This window comes from Suricata suricatta, chromosome 13 (genome assembly GCF_006229205.1).
Source record: "Suricata suricatta isolate VVHF042 chromosome 13, meerkat_22Aug2017_6uvM2_HiC, whole genome shotgun sequence".
Taxonomy (NCBI): Eukaryota; Metazoa; Chordata; class Mammalia; order Carnivora; family Herpestidae; genus Suricata; species Suricata suricatta.
In genome coordinates this window covers 36,626,400-36,647,030 of record NC_043712.1, presented here as the reverse complement: position 1 = coordinate 36,647,030, position 20,631 = coordinate 36,626,400, and the positions used below count along the sequence as shown (strand labels likewise).

The window sequence follows — 20,631 nt, the reverse complement described above, 5'->3', positions numbered from 1 at the left end:
CCTCGGCTCGGTTCCCTGCGCGGGGTCCCCCGCCGTGCGCTCCGGCCGCCGTGCGCTCTTCTGGCCGCGGTGCGCTCACGCGGCGCTCTGCTGGCTGCGGCCGCGGGGGCGGGACCCGAGAGGGGCAGGCCGGGCGGGGGCGCCGGGGGAAGGCCCCCGGGGGCTTTGTAGCTCCCAGCCCCCCAACAGGTGTTCCCCCTCCACACTGCCAGAACGGGAGGAGGGGGCGCTGGAGAGCTGCCAGGAATCGTTCGAAGGAGAGTGTGGAGTCTAACACTATTGGACTCTGGACCAGGGCCCCGCCACACCCACAAGTCGTGCCCCCCACATCCACACTCAATTCCTGGCATTCACACAGAAACAGCCGTGTTCACACACCAACACATACTCTCACAAGTTCAGGCACACAACTGCCCTGTCTCACATACTTGGTAAGACAGACACTACAGCGCCAATAGCCTGGACAGATTGTGATAGTGAAAGGGAATCACTCTGCAAGATGCTGAGGTGAATATGGAGGGCCTGCACAGAGCAAAAGCTTCTCCCCCTGCCCAGCACAAGTGTTGTCCCCAACCGCACGAAGGGGACATATTGTGCAATATGGTGGTGGACTCACATGTCTGCACTCTCGAACTCAGAGGGCTCTGAACTGATTCCACATCCACAGCAGGGTATACACAGGCCACATGCAGATACATGGTCGCACTTTTTTCTTTTTAACCTCTTGTGCCCTTCTATTATGGAAATTTTCAAACATAGACACAAGGATGGTGAATAGTATTATGAACCTCTGGTACTCATACCCATTTCAACAGTGATTCGAATTTTGCCCATCTTCACACAACCTTCACACAATGCTGTGTGTGTGACTCCAGTCTGTGTCTGCAGACCCCTTCAGCCAACTGCTCCTAACTCTAGTTATCCCCCAAATGCTTTTTTTTATTTGGGGTTCCTGAGTGGCAGGCCACAATTTCTCCTCTGAGCAGCCTGGATCCCTTTCCTCTTAGGAACCCTTATACATTCCCCAGTTTTTTCCTGTGCCCAAGGGGGCGGACCTACCAAATGAATGAACAAAGCAACCCATATCTGTGACAGGGTAACACCTGGCATGAGTGTGAAACTGTGCCATATCACACCCAGCACCAGGGACCGTCCCCTGACCTCATACCCAGGGAGGTGCACTGTTCCCAGGGCCAAGATTCCTCTAGAAGACATACATTCAGGTGTGACTTCTGCCTCCTTTCTCCTCTCCCACCCTCCCCCAATCAGTCCCCTCCTCGCAGACCCAGCTTGCCTGGACCTGGACCACTAGCTCTTCTCACCAGATTCTTGTGGTAGGTGACACCCCTCTGCTTTCCTTTTTTTTTTTTTTTTTTAGTTTTTAAATTTTTGTTTTGTTTTAAGTTTACTTTTATTTATTTTGAGAGAGAGAGAACAAGAGCAGGGGAGGGACAGAGAAAAGAGGGAGAGAGAGAATCCCAAGCAGGCTTTGCACTGTCAGCACAGAACCTGATTTGGGGCTCAATCCCACAAACCTTGAAATCATGACCTGAGCCAAAATCAAGGGTCAGATGCTTAATCAACTGAGCCACCCAGGTGCCCCACCCTTCTGCTCTCCATGTTTCTAGCCTCCACACTTGTCCCTGACCTCAATTCCACTGTGGCACTAAGTCCTTGTTCTCTTTGGCCCATCTCTGGCCATACTGAAGCTCAGTACTGCTCACACCTTTGGCTCACTCCAGTGTCCTGCTCCAATTTCAGCCCTGACAGCCAGTCAGACCCCAGTCCCCTAAGAACCCTTGGTCATCCAACTGCCTTCAGTACTGATGCTCCCTCCCCAATGGCTTTGGGTAGTATGAGTACTCCTGGGAAGAGCCAAGCCCCTCCTCTGGGCCTAGAAGGGAGACTCTGAATGTGTAAAAACAGACAAACATGTCCTAGGGGCTCCTATCAGATGGTAGAACTCTGTAGAAGTCCTATGGCCAGCTTGCTCCCCATACACCACCACCCCTCCTTCAGTGCTCAGAGAAGAGGAGGTGCCTGGAGAGAGAGAGATTGTAAGATTAGTCTTGGAAAGGTAGAAGGCTTGGGGAAATTCTAGTTCTGAGTTTTGGGGACTGCTTTGCAGCTTTGCAGGGGTGGAGGAGGAGAGGGACAAGGGACTGAGCAGCTTCACCCAAAGCAAGGAATCAATCATTAATCAAGCATGGTAGGGGTGCCTGGGTGGCTCAGTCGGTTAAGGCTCCGACTTCGGCTCGGGTCAGATCTCATGTTCGTGGGTTCGAGCCCTGCATCAGGCTCTGTGCTGACAGCTAGCTCAGAGCCTGGAGCCTGCTTCCAGTTCTGTGTCTCCTTCTCTCTCTGCCCCTCCCCCTCTCATGCTCTGTCTCTCTGTGTATCAAAAATAAATAAAAACATTAAAAAAAAAAAAAGCATGGTAAGCTTGTCTTGGGGATCCGAGCCAGGAAGGCTACAATTGGGAAGGGATGAGGGGAAGCAAGAAGCTTGACTGGAACCTGGTTTATCTCTCTCTTCATCTGTGAAAAGGAAAAGACGTCTCTCATACCCTCACTTAGCTCCTATCTGATCCTATACCTCACAGAGACAAAGACAGACAGACCTAGATCTCCATTCACCCAACATATATTTACTGAGCACCTACTTTGTGCCAGACACTGTTGGGCATAGGAGTAAATAAAACAAAGTCCTTATTATAATGGTATAATCCCAGTGGGGAAATACATAATGTCAGTTGGTGATAATTAACATCGGGAAAGTAAATCTGGGTTGAGGGGAATATAAAGGGAAGGATTTATGTTACATATTCATAACAAATCACATTCAAACTTAATCAAGCATAAAACAACATTTATTTTCTCACAATTCTGTGGATCAGGAATTTGAGGGTGGCTTAGCTGGATGATTCTGGCTCATGAAGTTGTAATAAAAATGTTGGCTGTAGCTACAGTCACATGAAGGCTTGACTGGGACTGGAGGCTCACTCACCTGGCTATTGGTAGGAGGCTGTTCTCCCCAGATGGACCTCCTGCCCAAGGGCCCTCCCAACATGGCAGTTGGTTTCCCCCAGAGACAGTGACTCAAGAGAGACCAAAGGAGGCAGAAAGGCTTTTTGTTCTAGTCTTAGAAATTACATGGTCACTTCTGCCATATATTTGTTAAAATTACATGAATGTCCAGCCCACATTCAAGGGGAAGGGAATTAGTCTTCACCTCTTATTGGAAAAATATTTTTAAAAATTAAAAAAATTTAATTAAAAATTTTTAAAATGTTTATTTATTTTGAAAGAGAGCAAATGAAGGGAGGAGTGGAGAGAGAGGGAAAGAGGAAATCCCAAGTGGGCTCCACACTGTTAGGTCATGAGATCATGACCTGAGCCCATATCAAGAGTTGGATGCTTTAACTGACTGGGCCACCCAGGCACCCCAAGGATTATCAAAAATTTTATGGAGTTATTTTGAAACCACCACAGAAGGGGGAGATGCCAGGCTGGCTCAGTTGGTAGAGCATGCATGTGAACCTTGATCTCAGGGTTGTGAGTTTGATTCCCACATTGGGCATGGAGCCTAATTACACACACACACACACACACACACACACACACACACACAGAGACAGAGAAAGAGAGAGAGGGAGAGAAAGAGAGAGAGGCTGCCATTACAGAAATGTTAGGGGAAGAAGCAAGGGAGGAAGAGAGCCATAGAGATACCTAGGGAAGAGCACCGCAGCCAGAATAGCAGGTACAAATATCCTGAGGTGGAAGTTTGTTTGATGTGGTAGAAGGAAAGCCAGGAAACTACCAAAGGGTGGCTGGGGTAAATGGTTGGATGTTTGGTCATAGGTAACATGGGCCTTGGAGAGGGTTCCTGGAGGCAGTGAAAATGGAAGCCATTGAAACTGTGAGCAAAGAAAAAACAAAGCAAAAGTCTGAGCAGAGAGTAGAAGTCTGACTCTGGCTATTGTGTGGAGAATCCTCCACCCAGGATATAACCATAAAGATCAGTTAGGAGACTGTTGCAGTAATCCAAGCAAGAGATGATGGCTTGAACCAGGTGGTAGCAGTGGAAGTGTTAAGACATGGGTAGATTCTGGATATGTTTTTAAGATAAAACTGACAGGATCTGTTGATGGCTTGGATATCAATGTGAGAAAGAGATATCTAAGATGGGGAGCCTGGTTGGCTCAGTCAGTACAGTGTGAGATTCTTGATCTTGCAGTTATGAGTTCAAGCCCCATTCTGGATACAGAGATTACTTAAAGGTGGCTCAGTTGGTTAAGCATGTGACTTCAGCTCAGGTCATGATCTCACGGTCCATGGGTTTGAGCCCTTTGGCGGGCTCTGTGCTGACAGCTCAGAGCCTGGAGCCTGCTTCAGATTTTGTGTCTTCCTCTCTCTCTCTTCCCCTCCCCAACTCACACTCTATCTCTCTCTCAAAAATGAATAAATGTAAAAATATATATATATACAGATGGTCCCTGAGGTCCATCCATGTTGTTGTCAATGGTAGGGTTTCCTTTTTTATGGCTGCATGATATCCCAGTGCATGTATGTATGTATGTTTTCTTTATCCATTCATCCTTCTGGGCATTATGCTAAATGAAGTAAGTCAGATGAAGACAAAATACTGTATATTCTCACTTATATGTGAAATCTAAAAAACCCCCAAACTCATAGAAACAGAGAACAGATTGAGAGTTGCCAGAGACAGAGGGTATGGGTGGGTGGAGGTCAAGTGGAGGAATGAGAAAAGCGGTCAAGAGGCATAAACTTTCAGTTATAAATAAGTCCTGGGGATATAATGTGGAGCCTAGTGCTCTTATACAATATTAGTATATTAAATACTATATTACGTATTGTGAAGTTGCTAAGAGAGATCTTGAAAGTTCTAATCTCAAGAAAAAAAGATCTGTAACTATATGAGGTGATGGATGTTAACTTATTGTGGTTATCATTTCATTATACATAGATCAAATCATTATATTGTACACCTTAAAGTAACACAATGTTATATCAATTATGTTTCAATAAAACTTTATTGTTGAGGGACAGAGAAAGACAGAGCATGAGCGGGGGAGGGGCAGAGAGTGAGGGAGACACAGAATCCAAGCTCCAAGCTGACAGCACAGAACTCAATGTGGGGCTCGAACCAATGAACTGTGAGATCATGACCCGAGCCAAAGTCAGATGCTAATCCACTGAGCCACCCGGGCTCAATAAAACTATTTTTTTTAAAGGCACATAGATGGTATTTAAAGTCATGAAATGGTTAAGAACAGCTGGGAGGGGTGTAGACAGAGAAGTTTGAGAATTAGATCTTGGGAAGTCAAAGTTTGAAGAGATAAAAAAGATCAAGCAAAGGAAGCAGTTTTAGGAAGAATACTGTCCTGGAAGCCAAGAGCTTTTTAAGAGTAAGTAAATGTGTCTACGTGGAAGGGAGAGGGAGATTATAAGGGAAGCCAGGGCATTCCTGATAGATGTGGGTTCTGAGCGTAGAAGCAGAACTGGGTTACAGGGTGGGAGAAATCCTTGGAGGTTTGGCTTTGCATTGTTATCAGTGGAAGTCCCCAGCCAGGTCCTGCCATGGTCAACATGATGGTGTTAACGGGATGCCAGAATGCTGTCTTGCCTGGGCCTCACATTCACTCAGGGGCAGAAATTCATAAACTTTTGATGTTATTTCCAAATGGCTGTACATGTAGTCTTCTGTGTTTTGTTCATTAGAATGTTGAGTTTTTAGGGGTGCCTGTGTGGCTCAGTTGGTTGAGCACCTGACTTTGGCTCAGGTCATGATCTCACAGTCTGTGGGTTTGAGCCTTGCGTGGGGCTCTGTGCTGACAGCTCAGAGCCTGGAGCCTGCTTTGGATTCTGTAGTTTCCTCTCTCTCTCTCAAAAGTAAAATAGGGGCACCTGGGTGGCTCAGTCGGTTAAGCCTCCGACTTCAGCTCAGGTCATGATCTCATGTTCGTGGGTGTCTCCCTCTCTCTCTGCACCTCCCAGCTCATGCTATGTCTCTCTCAAAAATAAATAAAACGTTTAAAAAAATAAAATAAAGTAAAATAAAGACATAAAAATTTTTTAAAAAGTTGAGTTTTTAGAATATACATTGTTTTAATAACCATGTTCCTTCCATTTTTAATATATGAGAAGGCCTAAGAAGAGAGAATGGCCTGGGTTACTCAACCTCGGAGAAGATAAGTGAGGCACCAGGGTGCAAAATTTAAGAAGGCAAATGCAGAGTCGCTGGGATGGGTGTGCCTTACACACCTCTTTTGCTTCACCCTAATGCCAGCCACACCTACCTGAGACACCAACAGGTGGTATGCCTGCTCTCTACCCCTGGGGGCCTCTATAAGTCAGGTGTCCTGGAGAAGTTAAGACACGCTTTTCGGGGTGGGGGTGGGGGGACGGTGGACAGTATACACTGGAAACACAAAAATAATTATGCCTCCATTAGCCCAAAAGTGGGTATACACTGCCACCCCGTGGCCATCCAGGATCACACTCCAGGACTATTTTCAGAATGGCACTGGCAGAAGTAAAGCAAGACCAAGATACACACCACTTTACCCAGCCCTGAAGTTCTTCATGTTAGGTTTTCCTGATCTTCAGACACACAAAGAAATGAAACTGTTCAACAGGTCTTTATTAACAGAGACAGATGGACAGACAATGCATCAGGGCAGTGTGTGGAAGCTGTGATGAGGGGTATATCTGTGCAGAAAAGGCCTTTGTAGGCCAGGGATGGCCCCCTGGACCTAGGCTAACTTCTCTAGGTCCTCTGCCCAGCCCTGGACCCTGAGCGGAGGCCACCCTCCCCCAATCACACTCCTAAAGGACAAAGGGGGAAGGACAGGGGATCTTTCAGGATAGAAGGACCCTGACCTCAGCATTCTCCATTCTTACGGTTACCCCAACTGACATGGTTGCTAAAAGTGGGGACTGGCCATGAGAGCACTTGCATAGTAAGGGGAAGAGAATGGGGTAAGGCATATGGTGAGGACTGGGAGACAAGGAGGGCCTCCACAGGCAGCCCTTTGTCTCCCTCCCACCTCAACTGCTGCTGGGTTGAAGGAAGGGTCAGGCCCAGACAGAGTATAATACCTACACCCATCAACAACTACAGAGCCCTCACTGGTGGAAGGAAAGCTCTGGAAAAACTTGAATTAGTGAGTCAAGCTTGCAGTATGTCCGAATATGATTAGCCCACTTGGTACATGTGGGGCTCCCTCTCTGGATGGTTGTGAATGTATGATGCTGCCATACACATGGGATTGCATCTGCATGTATGTCCCATATGTTCCCACGAGTCTCTGTATTTGGTTACATAAGCATGTGTGTTCCTGTTTGTACATCAGGAACTTAGTAGTTGCATGTTGTGTGTCCCTCGTTTCACATGGGTTCCAGAAAGTGGATGTATGCGGGCCTGCCCCCTCTTATCCATCTGCAGGTCCTTCTTCAGACCTGGCTGGTCAGGGGTCCTGGCCGAAGAGGTAGGTGGTGAGCTCAAGCCGGAGGCCCCGGGCATAGGCGCGAAGAGTATAGAAGAGCGTGAGGAAGTCCTGGGTGCTGAAGATTGTGTCAGCCAGCGCAAAGGCCAGGGTAGATGGGATGACACCCCGGCCATACTCCACCATCCATGTATTTGGCCCCCACTCCACAGCTGTTGCCTCACCAGGCCCGTGCACCACGGTCTCCCCTGGGGGACAGGGAGCACCCACATAAGGAGTCTAGCCCTTCCATGGCTGCCACCTCCCTAACCCGTGGGCTATTTAGTGACAAGAGCAGGAGCTTCAGGAAAGGAAAAAGCCTTACCTCACTGGCCTGGTCGCCCATCTGGAAGAGTAAGAAGCCAAGATAGCCACTCCTAAGTTTTCCTCTGTGGCATCACCTGGCTCATGTCCTCTTTGGGGGGAAGCCAAGGAGGGCCACCTCATATGGCCAGGGGCCACAGTATGAGAGTCCTGGAAGTCTGCATTCCCAAGCCTCACTCATGTCAGGCAGAAATTTAGCTAAACTTGGGCTGGGCCTGTTAGATAGGGAGGGGTGGTTATACGACTCGTGTGGCTGTCTGAGAAATGTTCCATTATAATGCCTGTCATGCCTGCAACACTCAACCTCAAACTTACGTGGAAATCCATAGCTCTATTTTTTATGTAAAAACACGTTTCACTATTAAAAAAAAAAAGGAAGACAACTGTCTATCTTGTCTTTGGGGGGGGGGTATGAGACATATCTGATTACTCAACTATCTCTCCAGCAACTGCTGCAATATTCGATGAATAAAACAGTGTCTTGGTATATAAAAATCAGACGTGGTTAACAGGGAAGTGGTTAAGTTTTGTTTTCCTTTGACAGAAGAAAGCAACAGGGGGCCTTGGACCTGCTTCAACCAATGAATGACCTGTGGCTTATATGAAGGGTAAGGGAACTGAGGAGAGAGCCCCTAACACACCCCCTTTCCATGCCATGACATTATGGGCACCCCAGAATGAAGGGACCCACCTGGGTAGAAGACCTCACTTTTGGTAGTGCCCTCTCTCCACTGGTGGAAGGTGCCAGAGATGATGGTGTCCGAGATCTCAGCCCAGTAGCGCCCTGAGGGACAATCAGATGGACACCGAGTATCCGGGTATCAGCACCAATATATGTCTTGCCCAAACATCAGAAAGGAGGGCATGGACCCTTGGACGCCCCCAACCTCCCAGTTCGGCCCACAGCCAGCACTGACCCGAGTGGCCGCCAGAGCCCAGGGCGGTGCCGAAGAGCAGCACGTACTCGGACAGCGAGGCGTGCAGAAGGCACATGGCGCCCATCCAGCCGCCCGCGTTCACGAACACCCACTGCAGCTCCTCGTCGGGCAGCACGTGGCCTGGATGCAGCCGCCGTAGTTCCACGATAAGCCGAGAGAACGCCAGCTCGTGGTCCAGTCCTGGTGGAGGCAGAGGAACAACAGAGTCTAAGCTAGAACCACTCTGAACTCGGGAAAGACTTCTCTGAAACTCCCAACTTGGCTCGGGCCTCCCCAGGCCCCTGCCCTCCCTCCACCCGTTCACCTCGGTCACCCGTCTTCTCACCCGCATACTGCCGGGCCAGCTGCGCGATCTCTTCGTGCTGGAAGACGAAGCTTTGCGTGCCCAGCCACAGCCAGACCACCTGGACCAGCACAGCAGCGGCAGCCAGGAGCAGCGCGGCCCACACCCACCGCCGGCCCACCGCCCACTGCATCCCGGCAGGCGTCCTGGCACAGAAAAGCGAAGGATCAAACCGGGGCCTGCAGCTGAGATTCCTACCGTCTCAAAACCTGCGGTGTACAGTCCACAACCGTACCCCCGCCACAGTCGTGGTACGGCTCGCCCTGGCCAATCAGAACAGTATGAGCACCCTGGCACCGCCCATCGGGTTGAACCATTTCCTCGCGGGGAATGTGGAACTCCAAGGGGTGGGGCGGAGCTGCGCGCCTGACGCGAGGGGGCGGGGCTAAGTCCTCCTAGTGGCCAGTGTTTGGCCCTGCGAGCAGGGTCTTTTCCAGTGCCTTACAGTGTGTGGGTGGGAACCGGAGTATGTTCCTGTAACAAGCAGAATGGCCTGGACCACTTGGCCTCACTGATGCAGCAGGCGATCGCGGAAGCAGAGCCTTCCGGGGCTTGTGATTGTGGTCTTTGCTAGCACTGAAAGTGGGAGGAGGCGCTTCTACCTAGGAACCGTGTGGAAGACTTTCTGGAGGCGGTGACACCCGAGCACCTTGTTTAGAAAAATGGGGAGGGCATTCAACGAATGAGATGTACCCGAAGAACAAAAACACCGTGAAGACAAGAAGGAGTCTTTTGGGGCCTTATGGGGCCTACGATTCATTCTTTGTTTTGGAGCACAAAACGTGAGAGGAGGGCATTGTAAACGAACAGAGTTATGGGGAGGGGAATGATAAAGGAGGAGAAGGAAAGGAGAAAACACGGCAGAGTGCAGTGATTAAGACAGAAACCTTGGAGTTGGACTGGATTAAGAGCCTGGCTCCTGCCACCTACCAATTGTGTGATCTTGGGTAAGCTACTTAAACCCTGTGACTCGATTTTCTCATCTGTAAATTGGGGTGAATAAAAATGTCTACCTCATAGTACATACCTTCATTGTGATGAAGGTTAAATGAGTTAATATTTATAAAGCAATTAGTGGCTGATAAGTGGTGTCATATGTGTTAGTTACATAAATAAAATACAAAGGAGAAGAGAACTAGAAGAACATAGCATCACACATGATAGTGATGGAATGAAGGGTCAACACAGTCAAATGTAATTAAGAGGTCTGATAAAAATGATGGGAAATGGTCATTAGGTTTCTCAGTAGGGGCATGTAGCAGAGATCATGCTATACAAATCTATTTCTTTTTGCTCTTGGGCAGCCACATTATATTCCACAGTATATGCTGTAGTAGATGAAGCCATATGATTGTGTTCTGGCCAATGAAGTAGAGGCAGGAATGAGGAATGCCACTTCCAGGTTTGGCTCCCAAAATCTTCTATGAAATTCTTTACATCTTTTCTCTTCCCTCATCTAATATCTTAGTAATAGGGAATTAAGTAGTGGAGAATTCTGAATGCTGCTTCACCTTTTCCCCTTCCCCCACAATAGATTTTTCACAAGGATAACATATACTGCTTAAAAAAATGGTTACAGCCATATTCTCTAGATGTTGTTAACAAATAAAATTCAACCGAGGGATGCCTGGGTGGCTCAGTTCGTTGAGCATCTGACTTTGGCTCAGGTCATGATCTCACAGTTCATGGATTCCAACCCTGCATCAGGCTCTGTGCTGACAGCTCAGAGCTTGGAGCTTGCTTCAGATTCTGTGTCTCCCTCTCTCTCTGCCCCTCTCCTGCTCGTGCTCTCTCAAAAATAAATAAATGTTAACAAAATTAAAAAAAAAGAAATAAAATTCACCTGCGGGGCCTGGTGGCTCAGTCGGTTAAGCATCCCACTTGGGCTCAGGTCATGATCTCAAAGCTTTTGAGTTCAAGCCCAGTGTCTGGCCCTGTGCTGACATCTCAGAGCCTTGAGCCTGCTTCAGATTCTGTGTCTCCTACTCTCTCTGCCCTTCCCCTGCTCGCACTCCGTCTCTCTCAAAAATAAATAAACATTGAAAATTTTTTAAGAAAGAAAAAGAAAATTCAACCAAGTAAATGTGAAGACCTAATTGGCTTTATTAAACAGTTAAGAATCAAGCAGCACTGCATCTAGCAAGTAGAGGGGACCTCCAAGTAAGAGGTATACAAAATGGAACATTTTTATAGGAAGAAATCTGGAACAGAAGTTACTAGCAAAAGAAAAGGACTGTTTTAGGCAAATTCCTTTTCTGTTGGGCGGAAAAGCAGGGGATCTTATCATGCAGATTACCTCATCTTCCTTTGGGAGAAGGAAAGGGCCCAGGTAGGGGACTCATTGGTGCTAACTGGAGAATTCCTGACTACCAGTTATGACTACATCTCTGGGGAGGTTGAAACTGATGGAGTTTTGTAGTGATAGGGGTTGGGAGCTGACAGCCAAGAGAGAATTCTTGACACATCTTTAGTGTAAAAAAGTTGATTTTATTAAAGTACAAGAACAAGACCCGTGGGCAGAAAGAGCTGTACTGGGGTTATCTGGTTATATACTGGAGAGTTGGGGGAGGTAAAGGCAAAAGGGAGACCTCCAGGAGGACTTTGATATGCTGAAGAAGACTCTTTAAGGTGCCTGGGGCCTAGCTATTGCTTAGCTAAGGTTGTCTTCCCTTGAGTAAGGTATTAACGTCTGTAAGGACAGGTCTGAATCAAACTGACTCTGACCTTGGAGGCCTAAGTGTCAGCTTCTCAGACAACCCTTGTAACACCCAATCAGGAAAGACCAGCTAACACCTGTTAACATTTCTAAGAGCCGGCCTAAAGATGGAGGTTAAGACTAGTCACGCCCTACCTGAGGGGCCTAGTCACGCCCTACGTGAGGGTCCTGGGTCCACTCTGTATTGGTTAAAGTTACTGTCAATGATGTGATACTATAATGATTGGACTCCTGCACCTGTGTCACAATTTCCTGTAACTCCCCCTTCCCAAACTCATAAAAAGCCCTGCCCCCACCTCCCCATGCTCGGGGCTCGCTCCACGTGGATCCAGTGTGTTGGTGGAGTCTGTGAGCCCGTGTTTATGTAAGCCCGTAATAAAGCCCTTTGCTTTTGTATGCGTTATTCAGTCTCCCTGGTCTCTGGTTTTTGGGGGTGTAAGATTTAATAGATGGAGGCAAAAATGGGAGGAAAGAAAGAGACCAGGTTATGGAGCCAAGAAAGCCTTTATTGAGATCTGCGATTCCTGGGAGAGGTCCCATGACCCCGGGAGTGGGGAGTCAGGGAAGTCACGCCTTATAGGCAATGGGCGGGGGGGGGGGGCAGTTATGGGTGAGGGGGTTCTGGGGTTGATCTTTGGAGGGCAGATTATCAAATAAGGGCATTTCAGGGATGTGGCGGGATGGAATAGGTTGCCTCCTCTGTCAGGGTGATGGGAAGCTGGAGCTTCATGACTGGCTGTTTCCAAATGGGGCAGGACATCCCAGGTCTGCAGGTGAGGGGCGGGGTCGTCTGTGCCTGTGTTCTCCTCCAGCCTCCAGAGAAATGGCTCCTCCATCGCCACCTTAAGGTGACTCTTACAGGGGGCGATATTAAAATGTGGGTATAACACGTTAAGATAGTAGGGGGATCAAGTATTTGTCAATGGGCTGCAGGTTATACGGAAATCTAATTTTACCTGCCATTTTCTTCTCGTCTTTGTTCTCCACATCACCATGGAGGGCAGGGTGATGTTGGGGCTCCAGGAAACTGGGTCTATAGGTTTCTGGAGGTTAGGTTATTGATAAGATTGCCTTTTTCTTGTAATTTGCTAAGATATTTGTAAACTGATGGAGATTCATGTCCTGTTTAACTGTGATCTGTATCAGTTTACCATTTGTTTTCTTTCCTTTGTTCTTGGGCAGCCAGGAGTGCCTGAGGAATACCATACATATCCCATCTGGGGTGTGTGCGCACGCGCGCTTTGCCGTCAGCTTGCCTTCTGCTTCTTCAACTAAACCACAATTAGTTTAGGCATTAAGCCTCGATTTGGAGACTCCACTTAAGTGACTCCAGTTTGGGCCTGTGGTTTTCTTTTTAACAACGTTGTAGAAGAGATAACTCCTCTGGGATCTTGGAGGGAGAGAGCTCGATAGGCCCCATCTCACCCATTCTACTCTTCCCCTAAAAAGTGATCTTGGGGAGACAGAGTGGGGAGGTTTGGAAATGTTCCTGAAGAGATGTTTCTGAAGGGGATTAGGAATTAGTTGGCATGATCCAAGAAGTGGCACTCTATTGGAAAAATAGAGCTGCCTCCAAAATCCAGTGACTCCAACAACAAAGAGCTGAGAGAGAAGGAAAGCAAATCTTGTATTCCAGCTCCACCCCCACCCTACCTCCAAGAATGAAAAGACAGTGGTACATGTAAAATCCTCAGTTCCCAGTTCCCTGTTCCCTGCCCCCTACCTAGTAGCCTCTTCAGATTCCAGTCTGAGGATCTAGGGCAGAGATTAGGTATATGAACTATGACCCGTTTTTGCATCTGAGTTGCAAAACACTTAGATTAACCTGGCCTGGGTTGGGGGAGGGAGTCTCCCTGCCAAGCTCTGTCTTGAGTCTCACTGATCTCTCAGAGGCATTTTAGAGCAGTGAAAAGAGCTTGGAAACTTGGGTTCAAATTTTAGCTTGGCCACTCATCCTCTGGGTGAACTTGAGGCTTCTGTTCCTCACTGTGGGATGAGGAGGAAATTCAAACGATATTTAGACATCTCTTTAAAATTGCTAGGGGAGATGGCACCTGGGTAACTCAGACGGTTGAGTTTCTGAGACTTTGACTCAGGTCATGATCTCATGGTTTGTGAGTTCAGGCCCCACATCAGGCTTGCTGCTGTTAGGGCAGAAGCCCACTTCAGACCTTCTGTCCCTCCCCCACTTGCATTCTCTCAAAGATAAATAAAACATTAAAAAAAAAGTGCTGGGGAAGGGGCACTTGGGTGGTTGAGTAGGTTGAACTCCCGACTCTTGATTTCTGCCCAGGTCAAGACCTCAGGAGTTGGTTGGTGAGATGGACCCCTGCATCAAGACTGAGTCCTGCATTGGGTTCTGCCCTCTGGCTTCAGCTCAGGTCACGATCTCCTGGTTTGTAGGTTCAAGCCCTGTAGGGGCCCCTTCAGCCAAAAGACCTGTTAAGATCCTGCTGTGAACTACCAGGAGGAACGCACATATCCCTAGCATAGCTGGAGGGTGCGCCCCTGGTGCAATAGGGTCCCTCAGCTGAAGATCAGGATTGAGTCACTCTCCTGGGAGACTGAGAGTACAGTGTCATATGGCTTGTTGGGTCCTGCTTTCCTTTGCTTTAGAGAATGTGGGCATGACCTCTTGATCAAGATGGATTAGAGACTGGGGTTAGTTTTCTATGACCTTTAATTATAGTTTCGGTGAGTGGGCAAATTTTCAGATTGAAACTTCCTTCCTGGTCAGGGGCACTTTACCCGTAAGTCATCATGTTCACCTTTAAAGAAAAATAGCCTTCTCTTAAACTTTGGTTAATATTATACGATATGTGTAGAACAAGACCCTCGTTAATGTATTTCATTCCTGTTTTTGAAACTCTGTAGTAAATTATGTTATTGTTCTCTTTTCCATGGAAATAATAATCTTTTCTGGAACATGTGATTCTTAACTAAAACCTCAGAGTTACAAACAATGTAATCATTAAAGACAAAATGTAATCACCTATGGTATATAAAGATCCTAAGCATCACAGTAAAGTGCAATACTGCCACCATTCACTTTGCCTGTGTTCTTTCTTATAGATACTGCGCTGACACCAACCCCCTACTCAGAGACCCTTAGACAGTGGTGCGTAGGCTGGTCCCCTGCAAAGCCCCGCATCAGGCTTGGTGCTGACAGCTTAGAGCCTGGAGCCTGTCTTCAGATTCTGTGTCTCCCTCTCTCTCTGACCCTCTCCCGCTCATGCTGTCTCTCTCTCTCTCTCTCAAAAATAAATAAAACAGGGGTGCCTGGGTGGCTCAGTTGGTTAAGCCTCCGACTTCGGCTCAGGTCAGATCTATGTTCGTGGGTTCGAGCCCCGTGTCAGGCTCTGTGCTGACAGCTAGCTCAGAGCCTGGAGCCTGCTTCCGGTTCTGTGTCTCCTTCTCTCTCTGCCCCTCCCCCTCTCATGCTCTGTCTCTCTCTGTATCAAAAATAAATAAAACATTAAAAAAATAAATAAACATAAAAAAACATTAAAATTTTTTTTTAAAGTATACAACTCCTTTATTGTTTGTTTTTTTAGAGAGAGAGAAAAAGATACAGAGCACAAGGGGGGAGAGGCAGAGAGAGAGAGGGAGAGACAGACAGACATACAGAATCTGAAACAAGCTCCAGGCTCTGAGCTGTCAGCAAGCCCAACTCTGGGCTTAAACTCAGGAAGGGGAGACCATGACCTGAACTGAGGTCTGATGCTTAATCGACTTGAGCCACCCAGGTGCCCCAAGAGTATACAACTAACTATTGATCTTGGGGTCATGAATTTGAACCCCACGTTGGGTGTAAAAGTTCCGTAAAAATAAAATCTTAAAATAATAAATAAATCAATGAGCCAGCAGGGGCAATCATTTGAATTTTATGCTAGTATTAGCCAATTGGTTTGATCCAGGGAGAAGTTGGGAGAAAGGAAGGGGTGTGTAAGGGAAACACCCCTGATTCCACCTAGATGGTGGCTGGCCATCCTGGTGAATGGAGTCAAAGTCCTCTCCTCACTTTCAGATTTCTTTTAGCCCTCTTACACTGCCCACTTCTTGTGCTTTAGGCATGAGCATATAAGTGACAGAGAGAGAATATGGTTACTCAGGCCTCTTTTCCCAAACCTGTTTTCCTGCCTAGAGGGGATGGTGTATGATTTTGGTAAAGTATCCATACCTCCATGTAATAGCTGAGGGCAGGGTACAGCTGAAGAAGATCAATCCCACCCTCACCCGCATGCCAGTTTGCCTCTCCTACACCATCCATGGCCACTGAGCAAGTAAGTGACGTGATGTGAATCCAGGGTTATACCCTTACTTGGTCCTACAACTTAAGCTGCGGAAGGCCAGAGGTCATGCCTGGCTTGTGTAGGGAAATTCCTTTGTCCCGCATGGAGCGTAGGTGCCTGGCGCACAGTAGATATTCAGTAAATATTTGCTAAATGAATGACCAAACGAACGACTGAATACAGCAAAGAAATTTGTAAGCGTCTTGGAGGTGAGGAATCTGCAATAAGCAGCTTTTACGGAGATTCTTCTAGGATAGTAACTTAGCCCTGGGGTGTACTGGGAGGAAAGTTACCCCCTAAAATGCCAGACTTTCCAGAGTCCGCTCAACCGCGGGCGGCCCCTTACGGAGTCACGTGCAGGCAGCTGGCCAATCACCGGGTTGGGGCGGGGCCGACACGAAGGATGGGAAGAGTCCTCTCTGCGGACTTTTCAGACGAATTCCACACCCGCAAGTGGTCCAATGTCGCGCAGCGGAGCCGTCCCTGAGCAGCGCCCGCAGGCGTCAGAGTCGGAGGCCACGGCCACAACCTTCCGGGCGAGCGGTAACTGCAGGGCGTCTAGGACTCGCTGGGACGCGGAGACGAGCCCTCCCTTTACTTAGGAAGTTATCGTCCCTACCCCCAAGTCGGCGCACCCAACCCGGGCAAGGTTGCCCGACAGAGAGACACGCCTGAGTTGGGGTTGCAAGTTAATTGGAGCTGGGAAAGCTCAAGCCCCGGCCTTAGCACCTGAGAGGGACAGAGCCAAGAGGGTGCCTCGGAGCTCCGGCCTGCTCGTGGGTGAGACCTAGGGCAGAGGTGGTCCAAGAGTTTGACTGACTGATCTTGCTTCTCTGTCCCCAGAACATCAGCATATCCGCTACAACCCGCTACAAGATGAGTGGGTGCTGGTGTCAGCTCACCGCATGAAGCGGCCCTGGCAGGGGCAAGTAGAGCCCCCGCCCCTGAAGACAGTTCCCCGCCACGACCCCCACAACCCTCTGTGTCCCGGGGCCACACGGGCCAATGGCGAGGTAAGACTTAAGAACCTACATGTGCAGCTGGACCAGGAGCAGTAGCTTCCCCTTAGATCTGCCCCTCACCCACAAAGAAGTGGACCTCCTGGGTCATGTCCCACCAAGCTTTCTGATCCCAGAGCGGACATTCCACACTCCCTTGTAACCTGTACAGTCCCTGGCAGCAAATGCTTCTAGCCCATTCTTGTCAATAGGTGAATCCCTACTATGATGGCACCTTCCTGTTTGACAATGACTTTCCAGCCCTGCAGCCTGATGCCCCCAATCCAGGTAACCTGGTTCTAGCTGCTGTTGGGGGGAAGAGAGGCTGGACTCTTGGGGGACTTCTGCTGCAGAGAGTGATACCCCTCTTTCTTAGGACCCAGTGATCATCCTCTTTTCCAAGCAGAGGCTGCTCGAGGAGTTTGGTAACTATGGATTTCCTCTTTTCAACCCAGGGCTTGGACTGAGCACGGGGGTTGGACCCTGCCCCTAGCACAGCCAAGCCCTATCTCTGTCATCTCTCCCTCAATCACCACCTAGTAAGGTCATGTGCTTCCACCCCTGGTCGGATGTAACGCTGCCACTCTTGTCAGTCCCTGAGATCCGCACTGTCGTCGATGCATGGGCCTCAGTGACAGAGGAGCTGGGTGCCCAGTACCCTTGGGTGCAGGTCTGTGAGGTCGCCCCCTTCCCCAAATGGGCAGGGAGGGTGTGGTGCAGCTTTAGTGCTGGGAAGTGGTATTCCTGTTTTCACAGGGTGTGGTCCGGAGGGGCTGATTTGATGTCTCTTTGGCTACTAAAGCTCCCTACCCTGCTTGATAGATCTTTGAAAACAAAGGAGCCATGATGGGCTGTTCCAACCCCCACCCCCACTGCCAGGTAAATGAGTCAGGGACCCCAGTGGATTTCTGTGGTGAGTCCAAGGCAGTCCTGTGGGGATGGAAACTGGAGGGGAAGAGTAAGTATGCTTATAACGTGGAGGCTTGGGGGTGAAGGATCTGCCTGTTCTCTGTTCCTGCCCCGTGATAGGTGTGGGCCAGTAGTTTCCTGCCAGATATTGCCCAGCGTGAGGAGCGATCTCAGCGGGCCTATCAGAGTCAGCATGGAGAGCCCCTGCTAATGGAGTATGGCCACCAGGAGCTGCTCAGAAAGGTAGGAGAAAGCCAGACCCTGTTTCCCAAAAAAGGAAGGTGTGTGAAGGAGGGTAGAAGGGAAGTAGCAGAGAGACTTGATGGGAGGCCATAGCAGTAATCTAAAGGAAAGATAGATGATGGTGGCTTAGATTAGGGTGGGAATGGTAGAGGTGGTAAGCCGTCAGATTCTGGGTATATATTTTTTCTTCTCCTGACTATTTGCTGACAACCCCTACCTCTCTACCTTGATGACTTTACCTCCAATTGGTCTGGCCAGGAACGTCTGGTCTTAACCAGTGAACACTGGTTAGTGCTCGTACCCTTTTGGGCAGTGTGGCCCTTCCAGACACTGCTGCTGCCCCGTAGGCATGTGCGGCGCCTGCCTGAGCTGACCCCTGCTGAGCGTGATGGTGAGTCTCCAACTGGGACCCTGGGGCCAGGCACTGGATGGGGATGGCTTTGGTAGGGCCAGCATCTGGGCTTCAGGCTGAGAGTCAAACTCTGATTCCAGATCTAGCCTCCATCATGAAGAAGCTCTTAACCAAGTATGACAACCTATTTGAGACATCCTTTCCCTACTCTATGGGCTGGCACGGTAAGTCTTTTTGAGCACCCATATCTAGCCCCAACATCATTTCTGAGGTTCTGAGACCTAGCTTGGTGGACTGCAACCCCCAGCAGGCATTGAAATATTGCTGGGGAAAGTGTCCAGAACAGGGATGCTGGGACTGAAGGTGGAACAGTACACTGGGTGCAACTATGTCTCCCATTGTTTTCCAATGCCTGGTCTACTCACTGGCAGGAAATGCTGCCAGATGTAGTTTTCAGGTACCTAGCCTGGTTTGGGTACAGGGGCTCAGCTAAAGAATTAAAAAAATGGCCCTCCCCAGTTATCTCTTTTTCCTGTCAGGTGCTCCCACAGGATCAGAGGCTGGAGCCAATTGGGACCACTGGCAACTACATGCTCATTATTACCCTCCACTCCTGCGCTCTGCCACCATCCGGAAATTCATGGTTGGCTATGAAATGCTTGCTCAGGCACAGAGGGATCTCACCCCTGAGCAGGTCAGGTTTCAGAGTACCCTGGGTCCTTGGGTTCCCTTTTGTCTCCCATTTCCCCAGAGGAGCCCAGTCATCATGATTCCGAGAACCTGTATAACATAGGCATTCCTAAGGACTCGGGAGCTGCTCAGCTCTAGCCTCTGGTTATTCTTGCAGTCCTTATCACTGGCCTTCTGGTCCTATAAGTCTTCCCTCCACTGTCTCCTGGGCACTCATTACCATTGTTCTACTCATAACATTCTATACCACCATTCTGGGAAGCCCTAATCCTTCCTGATTGCCCCCTATTCACTTCCAGGCTGCAGAGAGACTAAGGATGCTTCCTGAGGTTCATTACTGCCTGGGGCAGAAGGACAGGGAGACAGCAACCATCGCCTGACCACGCTGACCACAGGGCCTTCTGCTTGAGGAAACCAGGGCCTATGGTTTGGGAAGATATGGGATCAATAAAAATAAACTATGTTTCTCAAACTTTAATCATATATTCTAATGTCAGAGGAGTATGAACTATAACCCTCGGGATCTGGGTTAAAGGCACAGTGCCAGCCACAACTTTTCTTTGTCTACAGATGTGCAAAAACCTAAAGAGTACAAATATTCCACTCCAAATCCCCAAACAAAATTAATACTTAATGTTTTGTCTGGTCTGTAGATTCTTTTACCCCTGTAATAACAAAGGCATCACAGTTTAAGAAACTTAAAATCTTGTGTTCTTGTCTGTGGCTAAGGGTTTGGGAAGTCCAGAGTACCCTTTACCACCACCCCTAGAGTGTCAGCTCATCAAGCTTGGGCCTGAGGGTTTGGTGGGGAGCGGGTGAGCCAGATCCTGGTCCTGGTGGTCAGTGGCCAGACATTGGGCAGCTGGCCAGAACCTTGGCTTTGTGAGAGACTGCAGCTTGGCTCTGCTCCATTCCACAGGGGCTGAAGGGGTGGGTAGGGAGTGTACATGCCTTTGTGTCCTTGACTTCTTTAGACTCTCACGTGCAGCATATATGTGCAGACACTGCACACTTGTGTTGCCCATGTGCCCCAATCATTACAGGTGAAGAAAGGAAGAAAAAGGAAGAAAACGGCTCTGACAGGGAAGGGGTTATCAGAGTTAGGAGACCCAGCAACTAGATGGAGTGGGGATGGTTTTTGGAGTGAGTTTGGGTCTACTGCCTGCCCTCTGGACTGGTTAACTTAGCAAGAATGTATGACTATGTAGCAGTAACAGGGCGTGCAACCCAGGAGACCTGATGCCACCTAGTGCCCTCTGAACTTTTAGGGTAAGGCTAGGGCTTGTGAGTAATGCAAGGATGGCCAGACGCTTTTTATC

General features: G+C 48.8%; 2 protein-coding genes across 5 annotated transcripts; one reads left to right on the top strand and one right to left on the bottom strand.

The window, feature by feature from the left end:
- Positions 1 to 6,642: 6,642 nt before the first annotated feature.
- On the bottom strand, positions 6,643 to 9,387 carry SIGMAR1 (sigma non-opioid intracellular receptor 1). 2 transcript variants are annotated; one of them, XM_029920106.1, is made up of 5 exons: positions 9,095 to 9,387; positions 8,749 to 8,949; positions 8,523 to 8,615; positions 7,833 to 7,853; positions 7,638 to 7,716 (listed from the first exon to the last, which is right to left on the bottom strand). In XM_029920106.1, the coding sequence occupies exons 1-4, from the start codon at positions 9,243 to 9,245 to the stop codon at positions 7,834 to 7,836; spliced, it is 465 nt and encodes a 154-aa protein (XP_029775966.1). In that variant the 5' UTR covers positions 9,246 to 9,387; the 3' UTR covers positions 7,638 to 7,716; position 7,833. The 2 variants fall into 2 exon arrangements, with proteins under 2 accessions (XP_029775965.1, XP_029775966.1); XM_029920105.1 differs by lacking the exon at positions 7,833 to 7,853 and having other exon boundaries at positions 6,643 to 7,716; positions 9,095 to 9,245.
- Positions 9,388 to 9,552: 165 nt separating this feature from the next.
- On the top strand, positions 9,553 to 19,946 carry GALT (galactose-1-phosphate uridylyltransferase). Of its 3 annotated transcripts, none has more exons than XM_029920082.1 (11): positions 9,553 to 10,059; positions 16,964 to 17,133; positions 17,331 to 17,406; positions 17,495 to 17,543; positions 17,659 to 17,788; positions 17,941 to 17,997; positions 18,148 to 18,270; positions 18,529 to 18,661; positions 18,763 to 18,846; positions 19,162 to 19,316; positions 19,612 to 19,946. In XM_029920082.1, exons 2-11 carry the CDS (start codon positions 17,026 to 17,028, stop codon positions 19,690 to 19,692), a joined length of 996 nt encoding a protein of 331 aa, XP_029775942.1. In that variant the 5' UTR covers positions 9,553 to 10,059; positions 16,964 to 17,025; the 3' UTR covers positions 19,693 to 19,946. The 3 variants fall into 3 exon arrangements, with proteins under 3 accessions (XP_029775942.1, XP_029775943.1, XP_029775941.1); XM_029920083.1 differs by lacking the exon at positions 9,553 to 10,059 and adding an exon at positions 15,986 to 16,111; XM_029920081.1 differs by lacking the exon at positions 9,553 to 10,059 and adding an exon at positions 16,503 to 16,663.
- The last annotated feature ends 685 nt before the right edge of the window (positions 19,947 to 20,631 follow it).

Excerpts from the sequence above, each read along its gene's own strand:
- SIGMAR1 (XM_029920105.1), bottom strand. The coding sequence starts at position 9,245 with ATGCAGTGGGCGGTGGGCCGGCGGTGGGTGTGGGCCGCGCTGCTCCTG. Across the intron at positions 8,950-9,094 it reads GCTGGCCCGGCAGTATGCGG|GACTGGACCACGAGCTGGCG; the intron begins GTGAGAAGACGG and ends TGCCTCCACCAG. Across the intron at positions 8,616-8,748 it reads GGGCTCTGGCGGCCACTCGG|GGCGCTACTGGGCTGAGATC; the intron begins GTCAGTGCTGGC and ends ATTGTCCCTCAG.
- GALT (XM_029920081.1), top strand. The coding sequence starts at position 16,582 with ATGTCGCGCAGCGGAGCCGTCCCTGAGCAGCGCCCGCAGGCGTCAGAG. Across the intron at positions 16,664-16,963 it reads CACAACCTTCCGGGCGAGCG|AACATCAGCATATCCGCTAC; the intron begins GTAACTGCAGGG and ends CTCTGTCCCCAG. Across the intron at positions 17,789-17,940 it reads CCCAGTACCCTTGGGTGCAG|ATCTTTGAAAACAAAGGAGC; the intron begins GTCTGTGAGGTC and ends CCTGCTTGATAG.